The sequence below is a fragment of the Culex pipiens genome, chromosome 1, assembly GCF_016801865.2.
Source record: "Culex pipiens pallens isolate TS chromosome 1, TS_CPP_V2, whole genome shotgun sequence".
NCBI classification, from domain to species: domain Eukaryota; kingdom Metazoa; phylum Arthropoda; class Insecta; order Diptera; family Culicidae; genus Culex; species Culex pipiens.
In genome coordinates, this window is record NC_068937.1 from 15,565,369 (window position 1) to 15,579,001 (window position 13,633).

The 13,633-nt window shown below is 33.4% G+C and overlaps 2 protein-coding genes across 2 annotated transcripts; both read left to right on the top strand.

Moving 5' to 3' along the window:
• Positions 1-3,344: 3,344 nt before the first annotated feature.
• LOC120417706 (deubiquitinase OTUD6B) lies at positions 3,345-4,449 on the top strand. The gene is made up of 2 exons (XM_039579852.2): positions 3,345-3,405; positions 3,462-4,449. The coding sequence occupies exon 2, from the start codon at positions 3,476-3,478 to the stop codon at positions 4,391-4,393; it is 918 nt and encodes a 305-aa protein (XP_039435786.1). The 5' UTR covers positions 3,345-3,405; positions 3,462-3,475; the 3' UTR covers positions 4,394-4,449.
• A 6,865-nt stretch (positions 4,450-11,314) lies between these two features.
• Positions 11,315-13,404, top strand: LOC120417705 (uncharacterized). The gene has a single exon (XM_039579851.2). The coding sequence runs from the start codon at positions 12,155-12,157 to the stop codon at positions 13,190-13,192; it is 1,038 nt and encodes a 345-aa protein (XP_039435785.1). The 5' UTR covers positions 11,315-12,154; the 3' UTR covers positions 13,193-13,404.
• The last annotated feature ends 229 nt before the right edge of the window (positions 13,405-13,633 follow it).

A 13,633-nucleotide genomic window follows, 5' to 3' on the forward strand; every position in this document is an offset into this window, starting at 1 on the left:
GAATTTTTTGAATTTCTTGAATTATTTGAATTCCTTGAATTTCTTGAATTTCTTGAATTTCTTGAATTTCTTGATTTTCTTGAATTTCTTGAATTTCTTGAATTTCTTAAATTTCGTGAATTTCTTGAATTTCTTAAATTTCTTGAATTTCAGCAATTCCCCTTGAAAAGGGCCTAAACCGACAAAAATGTTCTCCAATCTGGCTAATTTTATTTTTTTTGTAATTCTTGAATTTTTTTGAATTTCTTGAATTTCTTGATTTTCTTGATTTTTTTAAATTTCTTAAATTTCTTAAATTTCTTGAATTTCTTGAATTTCTTGAATTTCTTGAATTTCTTGAATTTCTTGAATTTCTTGAATTTCTTGAATTTCTTGAATTTCTGGAATTTCTGGAATTTCTTGAATTGTTTGAATTTCTTGAATTTCTTAAATTTCTTGAATTTCTTAAATTTCTTGAATTTCTTGAATTTCTTGAATTTCTTGAATTTCTTGAATTTCTTGAATTTCTTGAATTTCTTGAATTTCTTGAATTTCTTGAATTTCTTGAATTTCTTGAATTTCTTGAATTTCTTGAATTTCTTGAATTTCTTGAATTTCTTGAATTTCTTGAATTTCTTGAATTTCTTGAATTTCTTGAATTTCCTGAATTTCTTGAATTTCTTGAATTTCTTGAATTTCTTGAATTTCTTGAATTTCTTGAATTTCTTGAATATCTTGAATTTCTTGAATTTCTTGAATTTCTTGAATTTCTTGAATTTCTTGAATTTCTTGAATTTCTTGAATTTCTTGAATTTCTTGAATTTCTTGAATTTCTTGAATTTCTTGAATTTCTTGAATTTCTTGAATTTCTTAAATTTCTTGAATTTCAACAATTCCACTTGAAAAGGGCCTATCTTGAATTTCTTGAATTTTTTGAATTTCTTGAATTTCTTGAATTTCTTGAATTTCTTGAATTTCTTGAATTTCTTAAATTTCTTGAATTTCAGCAATTCCACTTGAAAAGGGCCTAAACCGACAAAAATGTTTTCCAATCTGGCTAAACAAAACATATATATAATTGAAATTGCAAGCCAATAATTTCAACATTTTAATGAATTACTCACCCGTACAGTTGATGATATGCCATCATCAGTTTACTAAAAATGCAAGATTTAGCAAAAAAAGAAAACTTTTGGCTAACAAAAAAAAATTCTTGAATTAACCCAAACATGCTGAAATGATTCTAAACGCAGGGGAATGTATTTTAAATTAATTTCAGCTGATTGCACTTAAATTTCCATTAAAAATTTGAAGTTTCAAAAAAAATGCCCCTGGCTCGGGCCGACTTTAAAAAATATTTGCAACGGTCAGATATTATGTTTTTTCTCCTTTTTCGTGTCTTATGCTAAATCAAATAACTTTTGCCCATGTCCAAGGAACATTTTCAAGTTTTAACCCTAAATAAAGGTTTTCTCAGGCGTCGTATTGTTTCAAATTTGTCAATATTGGCATTTATTTTTAATTTTTAAATTTTTTTTAATTTTGTACATTTTGTAAATTTTGTCAAATTTGTCAATTTTGCCATCTTGTTAATTTTGTTAAATTTGTCAATTTTGTCAATTTTGTAAATTTTGTCAATTTTGTCAATTTTGTCAATTTTGTCAATTTTGTCAATTTTGTCAATTTTGTCAATTTTGTAAATTTTGTCAATTTTGTCAATTTTGTCAATTTTGTCAATTTTGTCAATTTTGTCAATTTTGTCAATTTTGTCAATTTTGTCAATTTTGTCAATTTTGTCAATTTTGTCAATTTTGTCAATTTTGTCAATTTTGTCAATTTTGTCAATTTTGTCAATTTTGTCAATTTTGTCAATTTTGTCAATTTTGTCAATTTTGTCAATTTTGTAAATTTTGTCAATTTTGTCAATTTTGTCATTTTTGTCAATTTTGTCAATTTTGTCAATTTTGTCAATTTTGTCAATTTTGTCAATTTTGTCAATTTTGTCAATTTTGTCAATTTTGTCAATTTTGTCAATTTTGTCAACTTTGTCAATTTTGTCAATTTTGTCAATTTCGTCAATTTTGTCAATTTTGTCAATTTTGTCAATTTTGTCAATTTTGTCAATTTTGTCAATTTTGTCAATTTTGTCAATTTTGTCAATTTTGTCAATTTTGTCAATTTTGTCAATTTTGTCAATTTTGTCAATTTTGTCAATTTTGTCAATTTTGTCAATTTTGTCAATTTTGTCAATTTTGTCAATTTTGTCAATTTTGTCAATTTTGTCAATTTTGTCAATTTTGTCAATTTTGTCAATTTTGTCAATTTTGTCAATTTTGTCAATTTTGTCAATTTTGTCAATTTTGTCAATTTTGTCAATTTTGTCAATTTTGTCAATTTTGTCAATTTTGTCATTTTTTTTCAATTTTGTCAATTTTGTCAATTTTGTCAATTTTGTGTATTTTGTCAATTTTGTCAATTTTGTCAATATTGTCAATTTTGTCAATTTTGTCAATTTTGTCAATTTTGTCAATTTTGTCAATTTTGTCAATTTGCCAATTTTGTCAATTTTGTAAATTTTGTCAATTTTGTCAATTTTGTCAATTTTGTCAATTTTGTCAATTTTGTCAATTTTGTCAATTTTGTCAATTTTGTCAATTTTGTCAATTTTGTCAATTTTGTCAATTTTGTCAATTTTGTCAATTTTGTCAATTTTGTCAATTTTGTCAATTTTGTCAATTTTGTCAATTTGGTCAATTTGGTCAGTTTTGTCAATTTTGTCAATTTTGTCAACTTTGTCAATTTTGTCAATTTTGTCAATTTTGTCAATTTTGTCAATTTTGTCAATTTTGTAAATTTTGTCAATTTTGTCAATTTTGACAATTTTGTCAATTTTGTCAATTTTGTCAATTTTGTCAATTTTGTCAATTTTGTCAATTTCGTCAATTTTGTCAATTTTGTCAATTTTGTCAATTTTGTCAATTTTGTCAATTTTGTCAATTTTGTCAATTTTGTCAATGTTGTCAATTTTTGTCAATCTTGTTAATTTGGTTGATATTGTATTTTTTGTAATTTTTGTGTTTTCTGCTAGGTTCATTAGGTTTTTTTTTGTAATTTTTGTATTTTTTGTAATTTTTTTAATTTTTGTAATTTTTGTATTTATTATAATTTTTGTAATTTTTGCATTTTTTGTAATTTTTGTATTTTTTATAATTTTTGTCATTTTTGTGAATAATTTTGTGTTTTTATTTTTGTATTCTTGCCTAAATTCTTGCACTTTTTTTAATGGGAATTTTTGTAATGGAATCACCCTAGTGCATTGCATTCAGAATTCACAGTCTTCCTGTCATCGTGAAACTCGCTGGGCACTTCATCTAAACGTCACTTCTTTTGTTTATCTGCAAAGTGTCCGCTCTCGAGATCGAAAAGGTAAAAATTCAAATTGCACAAAATTTCTTTTAAAAACCAACAAAATTCTCCACCAGCTTCCCACCCCACGATGGCCGACGCTGCCGCCCGTCCGGAGGTCGACGCTCCCACCGAGGACGAAGAAACCCTGACGGCACGCCACCGCAAGGAGAAGAAGGAACTGCAGGCAAAGATCCAGTCGCTCAAAAAGGCCAAAGTGGACAAAAAGAAAAAGAAGGAACTGCAGGACGAGATCGTCCAGCTGGAGGCGGACCTGGAAGCCCGGCACGCCGACGAGTTGAACCGGTTGAATGCGTTGAAGATTAGTGTGGAGGAGCCGGCTGCGCCGGCAGTTAATGGTGAGGAGGGGGAAGAGCCGGTGAAGATGTCCAAGGCCCAGCGAAGGCGCGAGAAGAAATCCCAGGAGGATAAGGAACGGCAGGCGCAGATTAAGGCGGAGGAGGCCGCGAATCGTGGCAGTTCGCCGAGGGTGTTGGAGGATCGGAAGATTGCGGAGTTGCTGGCGGCGCGCGGGTTGGCGAGTTTTCCGGTGGCCGCCGATGGGGATTGTTTGTACAACGCGGTCAAGCACCAGCTGCAGTCGAGGTTGGGCGCGTACGAGTACGAGACGGGGGATTTGCGCCAGATGGCGGCGGATTACATCGAGGACAACAAGGAATCGATCATATGTTACATGACCAATCCGGACACGGGGGATATTTTGGGGGAGGACGAGTTCCGGAAGTACTGCCACCAGGTGCGGAACACCAAGTCTTGGGGCGGGGAGATCGAGGTGAAGGCCCTGTCGAGCGGGTTGAAGTGTCCGATTGAGATTATTCAGGCCAGCGGGACGTCGCCGGTGCACGGAGAGGGGGAAGATCCGGCGCGAAAGCTGGTGCTGACGTATCACCGGCACATGTACCGGCTGGGGGAGCATTACAACTCGACGGTCGATGCGGTGGCTGTTGGGAAGGATGCGGAACAAGATGGCGAGGAGGACGACGGATGAAGGTAAGTGGGAAAGTTTTGAATCGTTTGTGTAATATATATGAATTGTGGAAAAAATGGAATGGATGTGGTTTATTAGGAATATCACATTTCTTTTGCAACTGAAATTCAAACTGAAACTTTTATTTTTTCACATTTGATTATTTTTTTGTCGACAAAAAACAATTTACGGAGAGACCGGTCAAGGGAAATTCAACACACCATAGATTACCTAATTGTCGTTAAATGCCGTACTTTTTCGGTAACTGACCGTCGAAACGTCAAAAAACTATAACAAATCAACATTTAAGTATTTATTTGGGCTACTTTTAATTTTTATATTGAACAAAAACAGCACTGACGATCCCCTCGCAGCCCAGTTATAACTATAGGGCATCACCACTGCTGGGGGCAAACTCGGAGGCAAAACAATTGTGCACCCGACGACAAGCCCACGATACTCGTCATCGGTATTTCCTTTTGCTTCTGGTTTGGGACCGGTTTGAGACCCCGTCAAAATTTGAATAATGCACGGAAAATAAAAAGCAATAAAAAATATTTAAAAAAAAAACAGATAATTAGAAAAAATATTCAAAACGTCAAAATAAAAAAAAAACACAAAAATTAAAATTACAAGCCATGTTCATAAATTTTGATGAACAAAGTGCTATAAAATGCATTTCACACCAGTTGTTTTGCAATCATTGGTTCTCAAAATATCAAAGTGTTCATTAACATTTTGAAGTTTTTCGAAGATTTTTTTTGCATCCTGATTTTTTGGGTCGATTTTGAAAAAAAAATGGTTTATAGGACCTTGTAAAAAAAAAACAGATTTTTGTATTTTTGTTGAGCAAATAGACTTTTTTGAAAATTTTGAATTTTGGGACAACTGATCGGAAAAAGAAATAAAGCCTCACAAAATAATATTTAAATAAATTTATAGAAATTTTGCAAATTTTTGGTAGAAGCATAACTGTAATAATGTATAAAGCATTTTGTGATACTTTTTGCTTCAAAATTTAGAAATAATTGGCCTCCCACCCCTTCTTGACTTTGACCAAAGCCGAGGGACATATTTTTGTATTTGTCTTATTTGTGTCTTTTTGTGCTTTGTTTTTTTTTCAAAAATAAAATAAAAATCGAACATTTTAAATAAAGAAAAAAAAAACTTATTCAAAATTGCATACAAACCTAAATTTAACAAACATCCAAAACATGTTTTTTTTTAAATTAATACAAATTATAAAAATAAAACAAATAAAAAAATCTACAAATTTTTAAATAAATTGCCTATTTAATATTTTTTTTATTTGAAATAAACAAAAAAAATCTAACAGAGATATTTTAAAATATTTGCAATATCTTTTTAAGTTTGCTGCTTCAAACATCAAGAGAAAATATTCGAAAATCTTTGAAAAATGCATTCAAAACATGAATAAAATTATGCTCCCTTAGAGTTTTCGGTGTAAATCAAGTGTACTAAATACTAAAATTTACATAATCGTATTTGTAAAGTCCTTGGCCTTGGAAAAAAATGCTTCGGAAAATCGAATCACACGTTTTTATTTGTCTTATTTTGGATTGTCGAGCCTGAGTATGACCCCTAAACAACGCTAAAGTTATTTATAGTTTTTAAATCCAAGATGACGGCCAAAATGGCGGTGACGAAATATATAAAAAAAAATGGATTTTGTAATTTTATTTCGCAAACAGCTAATCAAATTTGACTGAAATGGGGTCGCAGAACTCGAACTTGATGTTAAAAGAAAATCTAAAAATTTGAAAATAGCTTTTTTGTGTTAGTGATTCGATCATCCGTATAATCGAACTTTGGATTATCGAGTCTGGACTGTTACAGTACTTTAATTCTCACAAAATACCTTATTTTTATTTTTTGCTCTACTTTTTTTTAGTTTTTTATTTTTATTTTTGGTGGAGTTCTTTAACGTCAATGCTTAGATCTGTTTTTTTGTTTGTCAATTCTTATGGTTTTAGCGTGTTAGGGTGGTTCCTAAATTAACTATTTTCGACAATTTTCATAAACTAACTTTCCAAATTACAAAAGAAAGATGATTAGTTGGGCTTTTCAGTGAATCGTATAAATTATCGTTTTAATTTTCAGGCTATCCCCATTTCGACGCCAACATTTCAAAAAGCATTATGTACAAACCTTGCGTTTTGAGAAAAAACGCATTTGAATGTTGAGCATCCATTTTCAATTCCCATTTTAATATAAAAGCAAAATAAGATGTTCTAATAATAACAAACGATTTAAAAATTTGCTTTCATTGATACTTGATCATCCCAATTTAATAAAACATTATTTCCGTCGTTTTATTTAAGAAAAACAAACATAACTTCTTTTGAAATCACCAACGTCTATATCACCCTGCTGTCATTGAGGGGGACGGTTTGTTATGATTCGTTTTTCTTCTCCGAATGTACATGGCGCTTTGTTCATGATGCTTTTTTTTCGTCACGAGGTTTATGTAGTCTTTTGTTTGACGGGTTGACAGGGCTATATAAACAGGGACTGCTGATGGCAGAGATTTTGTTTATGTTGCTTTATTTAAAATCATGATTAAAAAGACTTTACTGAAGTAACTTTTGCTCATTTTTGGTGGAGAGGTAGCTTATTAGGAGTACTTTTAGAATATGCAATAACCCAGAAAGTGTCAAAATGTACATGATGCCTTTTGAAATGTTACCGTCGATTTTACCGAATATGTTAATTTTTAACCTTTAAAAAGTCCTTAGCCTTCTCTATTCTGATGTTGTAAAAAAAGTTAAAGCTCTACAAGTATCACTTAAAATAACTTTACCTTAGTATATGAATGACTCTGTATTTACCTTTACTTGCTCATGTTTGTTTCTACAGCTGAAGTTCGTTACACAAGACATTATCTGTCGCAAAAGCTTTCGCTCAGAACTCCTTGCAAGCAATGCATTGAAGTCAATCAGTTAAAGATGAAGAGTTTAGAGAAGGTTTCAGCACTCTTAATTCTTCTATTTCTAATAAATCCCACTGAAAATTCCGAACAATCAAAAAAGAAGTGCCAAGTTTCGCCAGAATTCCTCACCAGCTTGAGAAATGCAATCTCAACCGCCATCAAAGGCGGTGAAGGTTCCAAAATTAACCTTGAAACCAACGGAGATCACGGCGACTGCGGGGAAGATCTGACCGCGATCGTGCGATCGCTGGCGGAAATCCACAACGAAACGGTGCAGATCAAGTCCGGCGGGAAGACACTCGACGAAGTGGCGGAACTTAAGGAGACGTTTCAGCGGAAGATCGAACAGTTGACCAAGGAGCGGGACCTGTTTGAGTTGGACTTTAAGCAGGAAACGCTGCAAAAGGAGGGGGAAATGTACGAGCAGATTCACAAACTTAAGCGAAGCATTCTAGACTTGAAGCAGCAAATACGGGAAGCTGAGGAGGATTTTTACGAGCTGGTGATCACGTTCGTTGCGCTCAAAGTTAGCCAGGACGCCGTAACGGGCAAGGAGTTGCACTACGCAAGTACGATTCCGCGGTCCAAGTTTGGGGAGTTCTTCCGGTACATCCTCGATAACCACAACTACAACACACTCCTCGACTCAATGTACCTGCTGCAGTACGTGGACGATGCCAAGTACGTCTTCTACGAGTACCTGGAAGAGTTCGAGGAGAGGCCATCCCGGCAGGAGATCGAAAATCGCAAAATTGTCCTCACCTTTCTGTGTTGGTCCACGAATCAGAAGGATGAGATACAGAAGCATGTGTTCATGGGCTGCGAGCTGTACTATCTGTACAATATGACGACGCAGTTTTTCCCAACTTCGCAGGATGGAATGGAAGCGGTTAAAGTGGCGGAACCTATTCTGAAGGCGCTGCCGGACGCGTGTTTGGCCCAATCGGTGAACTATTACATGAAGGACTTTACCACGACGGAAAATAAGGAGAAGTATGAAAGTTTGAATCGATTCAGCAAATGTGATGAAGAGTAGTGCGAAAATGCACAATAAAAACGTGTTGAACTCAGCGTGCATTTCGCTGAAAGAAATTCACACCGAACAGTAGTATGCGTTCAGTAGATTTCACTTCAAACTTATTCTTTTTCTTACGAAAGTCGTTGCATATTTCGAATAATTGTTTTTAATATAGTCACTAACTTGGTCACTACACATTTTAGCACAACCTATTCAGACTCCAGAGGTCGCCGGTTCGAATCCCGCGGCGGGCGCTCTGAAATTCTTTGTGTAAATATGGGTATTCGGCGCCGTCGCTCCGTGCCATACTTTCATACACTTAGGAGCCCAGGGCGGCGAAGTCCTTGCAGATTAAAAGGAAGACACTAGTGGTTGGTACTAGCAATGGTGGCCGACAGCTATAAAGTCAACTTCGTTTTTTTTTATCAGACTTCAACACAATTTATTTAAAAAAAAACTTTGCAATGTGGGTGTGGGTGTATTTTTTTTGTGTAAAAATGTTGGAATTTTACACAAATGCTCGAAATGACAGTGATTGTCTAGAACGATCGTCATTACAGGGTGGCCACTCAAGTCGGGAATTCGCCAAAATCCGCAAAAAATCGGAAAAAGTTGGGAATTTCAGATTTTTTGTCAAAAAGTCTCGGGAATCCCAAGTCTACTTGTTTCAAAATTATTTTCTAACTTTTGCATTATTTTGTAATATTTAGTACAATTTTCAAATTTGCTCTATTTTAGAATGAAAAGTCTATATAAGACATTGAATATCATGATAAATATTGGATGCATTTGAAACATATTTTCAAAATATTTTTTTAAGAATCAAAAGTTAATGAAAAACGATTTCAAAACAGATCTAAATTTATACGATTATGTCCATCGTAAAGTTATGATTCAGTTTTATTTTTGTCACAAAGATTGAATATTTGAAAAAAAAAATTGAGTTTGCTATGGTTTTTTTAAAAGAGATTTTAAATGTGTAACTATATTTATGAAGTCTTTGCACAAATATTTTTTTGTTTCAAAATATTTCCTTTGAACTTTTTTGTGAATGTAGATTACTAGAAATAAAGCATGATTTTCAGTTAAGGGGTTACATACATGTATATCGGCAAAAAAGTCAGAGGTTAGTATGAGCACACACATCAACTTTTTTTAATTCTTTTTTCATGGCATTAAAATATACATTTTCACCTACTTTCAAAACAAATTTGAAGATATTTGGTTGCATCGTTGCCGAGATATAGCAATTTCAAGTTAGCAGTTTCGAAAAACGGGTGCCACGATATCTCAACACTTTCTTGACCAAATCGGCTCAAAATTTTGGTGAAGACTCGTTAAATCGATTCAGTGTGCATGACGAAGCCCGATTTTCAAAAAGTTTATTTAAAAAAAAAGATAAAAATATGTTTTTGTTTTTCATATAAATCACCGTTAGTTTTTGATTTTTGTACACGAGATACATCTTGAGAGTCTTCACCTCAAATTTCAGCCAATTTTGCCCATCCCATCTCTAGATATCGTGGCACCCGTAAATCAACTCGGGGTTTAGAGAAAAACGCTAACAAAGTTTGACAGCCCGCTTTGCGCATGGCAAAATTTTGAACTTAAATCGTCTCTTACTCAATTTAATCATGAAATATCTTCATGAAACGTTCAGGAGTGATTAAAAATCATCTTTTGAGTGGATTTATCAAATATTCTGTAATATAAAATTTTGTGATTTTCTACGTGTATGTAACCCCTTAATGGAAAACTTAAATATTGAATAAATCCAATTGTTGTTCGTTCTGAATGAAAAAATTGGCAAAAAAAACTAAAAATCTAAAAAAATCTTTAAAATGCATGGGGAAGAAGAACTCTTTGAATTTTTGAAAATTACATGCTTACATATCATTTAATTCGTAAATTATTAATTTTTTTAAAATTTTCATCCTAATTTACATAAAATCAGGTAATTTTCAATTCATATTTTAGGATAGAGACCCAAAATTTGAGAAAAATAAGAATTTCAAGATTCGATTATCCGGAGTCTCTAGAGTTATAAATCCCTAAATTTAATGAATTTTTAAACTCCTGAATTTTTGGCGGGCTTTTTGTGTTTTTTAGTTATAGGTTCTTGAGTTTTTGAATTCCTGAATTTTAATTTAGAAAAAATTTCATTTTGGGATTTTTGAATATGTATCAAATATATATTTATTTTTATATTTTCTGTATTTTGGAATTTTTAGATTTCAAAATTCTTGAATTTTTAAATTTTGTTTTTTTTAAGTTTGTTGACCGCTTCCTGAGCGTTTTTTATATGGAGTTTCGTATTCCTTTCTAGCCCGTACCAAAAATACAAAAATAAAAAAAATCAAAAATAAAAAAAAATCAAAGATACAAATACGTAAAAAATTTAAAAAAAATGCAATGTTGCAAAATTATGCATTTTGCAATATTGCATTTTTTTATCGAGACCAAACAAGGTTAAACAACAAAAATATGAAAAATAAGACGGTCGACCTATGAAAAAACACAAAAGGAGCAATTTTCTTCGAAATCGGTGTTTTTTTATTTTAATTTTTGTATTTTTTAATCGGCCAGGGATTTTTTGATCGATTTGGTGTCTTCGGCAATGTTGTAGGTATGGATATGGAATACGCTGAAAAAAAAATACACGGTAAAAAAAATTTTTGGTGATTTTTTATTTCACTTTTTGTCAATGAAACTTGATTTGCAAAAAAACACTATTTTTAATTTTTTTTAATTTTTTGATATGTTTTAGAGGACATTAAATGCCAACTTTTCAGAAATTTCCAGGTTGAGCAAAAAATCTTTGACCGAGTTATGAATTTTTTAATCAATACTGATTTTTTTCAAAAAATTGAAATATTGGTCGCAAAAATTTTGATGTCCTGATGTCCTCTAAAACATATCAAAAAATTATAAAAAATAAAAATAGTGTTTTTTTGCAAATCAAGTTTTAGTGACAAAAAGTTAAATAAAAAATCACCAATTTTTTTTTACCGTGTATCATATTTTTTCAGTGTAGTCCATATCCATACCTACAACTTTGCCGAAGACACCAAATCGATCAAAAAATTCCTTCAAAAGATACAGATTTTTGAATTTTCATGCATCATTTTTGTATGGACAGCTGCCAAATTTGTATGGAAAATTATATGGACAAAGTTATGATGCAAAATGGCTTCTTTGGGCATACCGAAGGCACCAAAAAAGTTTCAGTCGGATTAAAAAATACAAAAAAAATCGAATGACCGAAATCTGAGAGAACTGCTCAAAGGAGAAAAATATAAAAAAGTTAGAAAATATGTAAAAACAAGAAAACAAATAAAAAATACAGGAATGCCAAAAACACGAAATAAAAAAAAATACTTCCAACAATACTCTTTATTCTAAAACAAAATAACAGTAACCATAAAAAAGGAATCAAACAACTAGTGCATCCTGCTCATAATAGTGAAACTTCACATAAGACGTAGTGCGTAGCATTATCGAAGCAACCCAATCGTAAGCATTCTGGAGAGTGCTGTATCGATCACTGACAACGTCTTTCTGTCAATGGCCAGCCCTACTGCGTGAAAGTTTACTGCAAAGACGATTCGTTGAAGTGAATCTCCAGGGAAGAATTATGTTTGGATTGTAAATTGCATAGTTTGTATGTATGAAACAAGCGCTTTATGGAAATAGCAGCTTGCACTAAACAAACATGTTTGTTACTTCAGCTGTAACACGTTACTCTAGGGAAGACTGTTTACGAGAGAAACTTGTCATGTATTGAACATTTATTATTGAAATGAAATAGTTAACTATGTGGAGTTTAGGCAAAGCGTCAACATTTTTAGTGCTTTTGCTACTAACAATTTCAAGTGATGCCTTTCCGACTGAAAATGTCAAACAAAGCGAAAAGAAATGTCAAGTTTCGCAGGAATTCCTCAAAAATCTACAAGTAATGATCACAAACGCCGTAACAGGCAGTGCGCATTTCCCGCAAAATGTCAACACTTCCGGCCACGGTGACTGCGAGCCGGATCTGAAGGTGATCGTGCGTTCGCTGGCGGAAATTCACAACGAAACGGCGCAGATTAAAGCCGGAGGGAGAACGACCGAGGAGGTGCAGGAGCTGAAGGATAATTTCGAGCAGGAGGTCGAGCAGTTGGCCAAGGAGCGGGACGTGTTTGAGTTGGATTTCAAGCGGGAAGTGCTGAAGAGGGAGGGCGAGATGTACGAAAAGATTCATGAGCTGAAGAAGAGTATTCAGGATTTGAAGCAGCGCATTCGGGAAGCGGAGGAGGAGTTTTACGAGTTGGCGTTCGAGCTGGTTGGGATACGGGTGGAGACGAACTCGATGGACGGGAAGGAGGATTGTTACGCCGGAATGATTCCCAAGGGTAGATTTGGCGGATTTTTCAAACACGTTGTAGCGAATCATGGTTACGGAACTTTGCTAGACGCGATGAATCTGCTGCAGCGGATCTACGATCGTAAGGACATATTCTACGAGTTCATGGAAGAGTTCCAGGAAAGTCCATCTTCGGCACAGATTGAAAATCACAAAATGGTCCTAACTTTCATTTGTTGGGCCACCAAACAAGAGGGTCGAACCCTTCAAAACTTTGTCAGTGACTGCAATTTATACCATCTCTACAAAATGACGACTCAATTCTTTCCCACCTCAAACGATGGGCTGCAAGCTGTGAGGTTGGCGGAACCTGTGCTGAAAAGCATACCCGGAACTTGTAATGGTCAAGCTATAAAGTTCTACTTGAAGGAATTTTCGGTGCAGAAAAACAAGGAAAAGCACGAAAATTTGAAAAGGGCTGGCAAATGTGATCAGCTTCAGAACTAACTTTTAACGTTACCAATAAAAAAAAATTTCCGTGTATCTTGCGTACGGCACAGCCGCTCAAGTTCGCTGCGTAATTCCCACTGCAAATCGCGCATTTGACGTGCGAATGGCGCTGCTGCGTTGCGCTGGACTCCCAAGTAACAAGCAAAATGCCTTTACTTCTTAACAGGTTTTATAAAAGGTTTGAAATTTGCTTTTCTGTTTTATGAAAACATTGATCAAAACTTGCTGGGTTTATGATACGAAAGTTTTAAAAATATCTTTAAGAATACTTTAAGAGCATGGAACATAGTTTTATATCACACTTCATTGTTTCTCTTAAAGCTATCCCAGAGAGGTTATTTATAAGACTTTTAAGCATTGTCAAAACTGCTTTGAAACTAAATTAAAACTACTCTGTTCTATGAAAGCATATTTCCAGATTATTTGAACTTGATCTGT

Bases quoted from the DNA above. Each gene is read 5' to 3' on its own strand.
- LOC120417706 (XM_039579852.2), top strand. From the start codon at position 3,476: ATGGCCGACGCTGCCGCCCGTCCGGAGGTCGACGCTCCCACCGAGGAC.
- LOC120417705 (XM_039579851.2), top strand. From the start codon at position 12,155: ATGTGGAGTTTAGGCAAAGCGTCAACATTTTTAGTGCTTTTGCTACTA.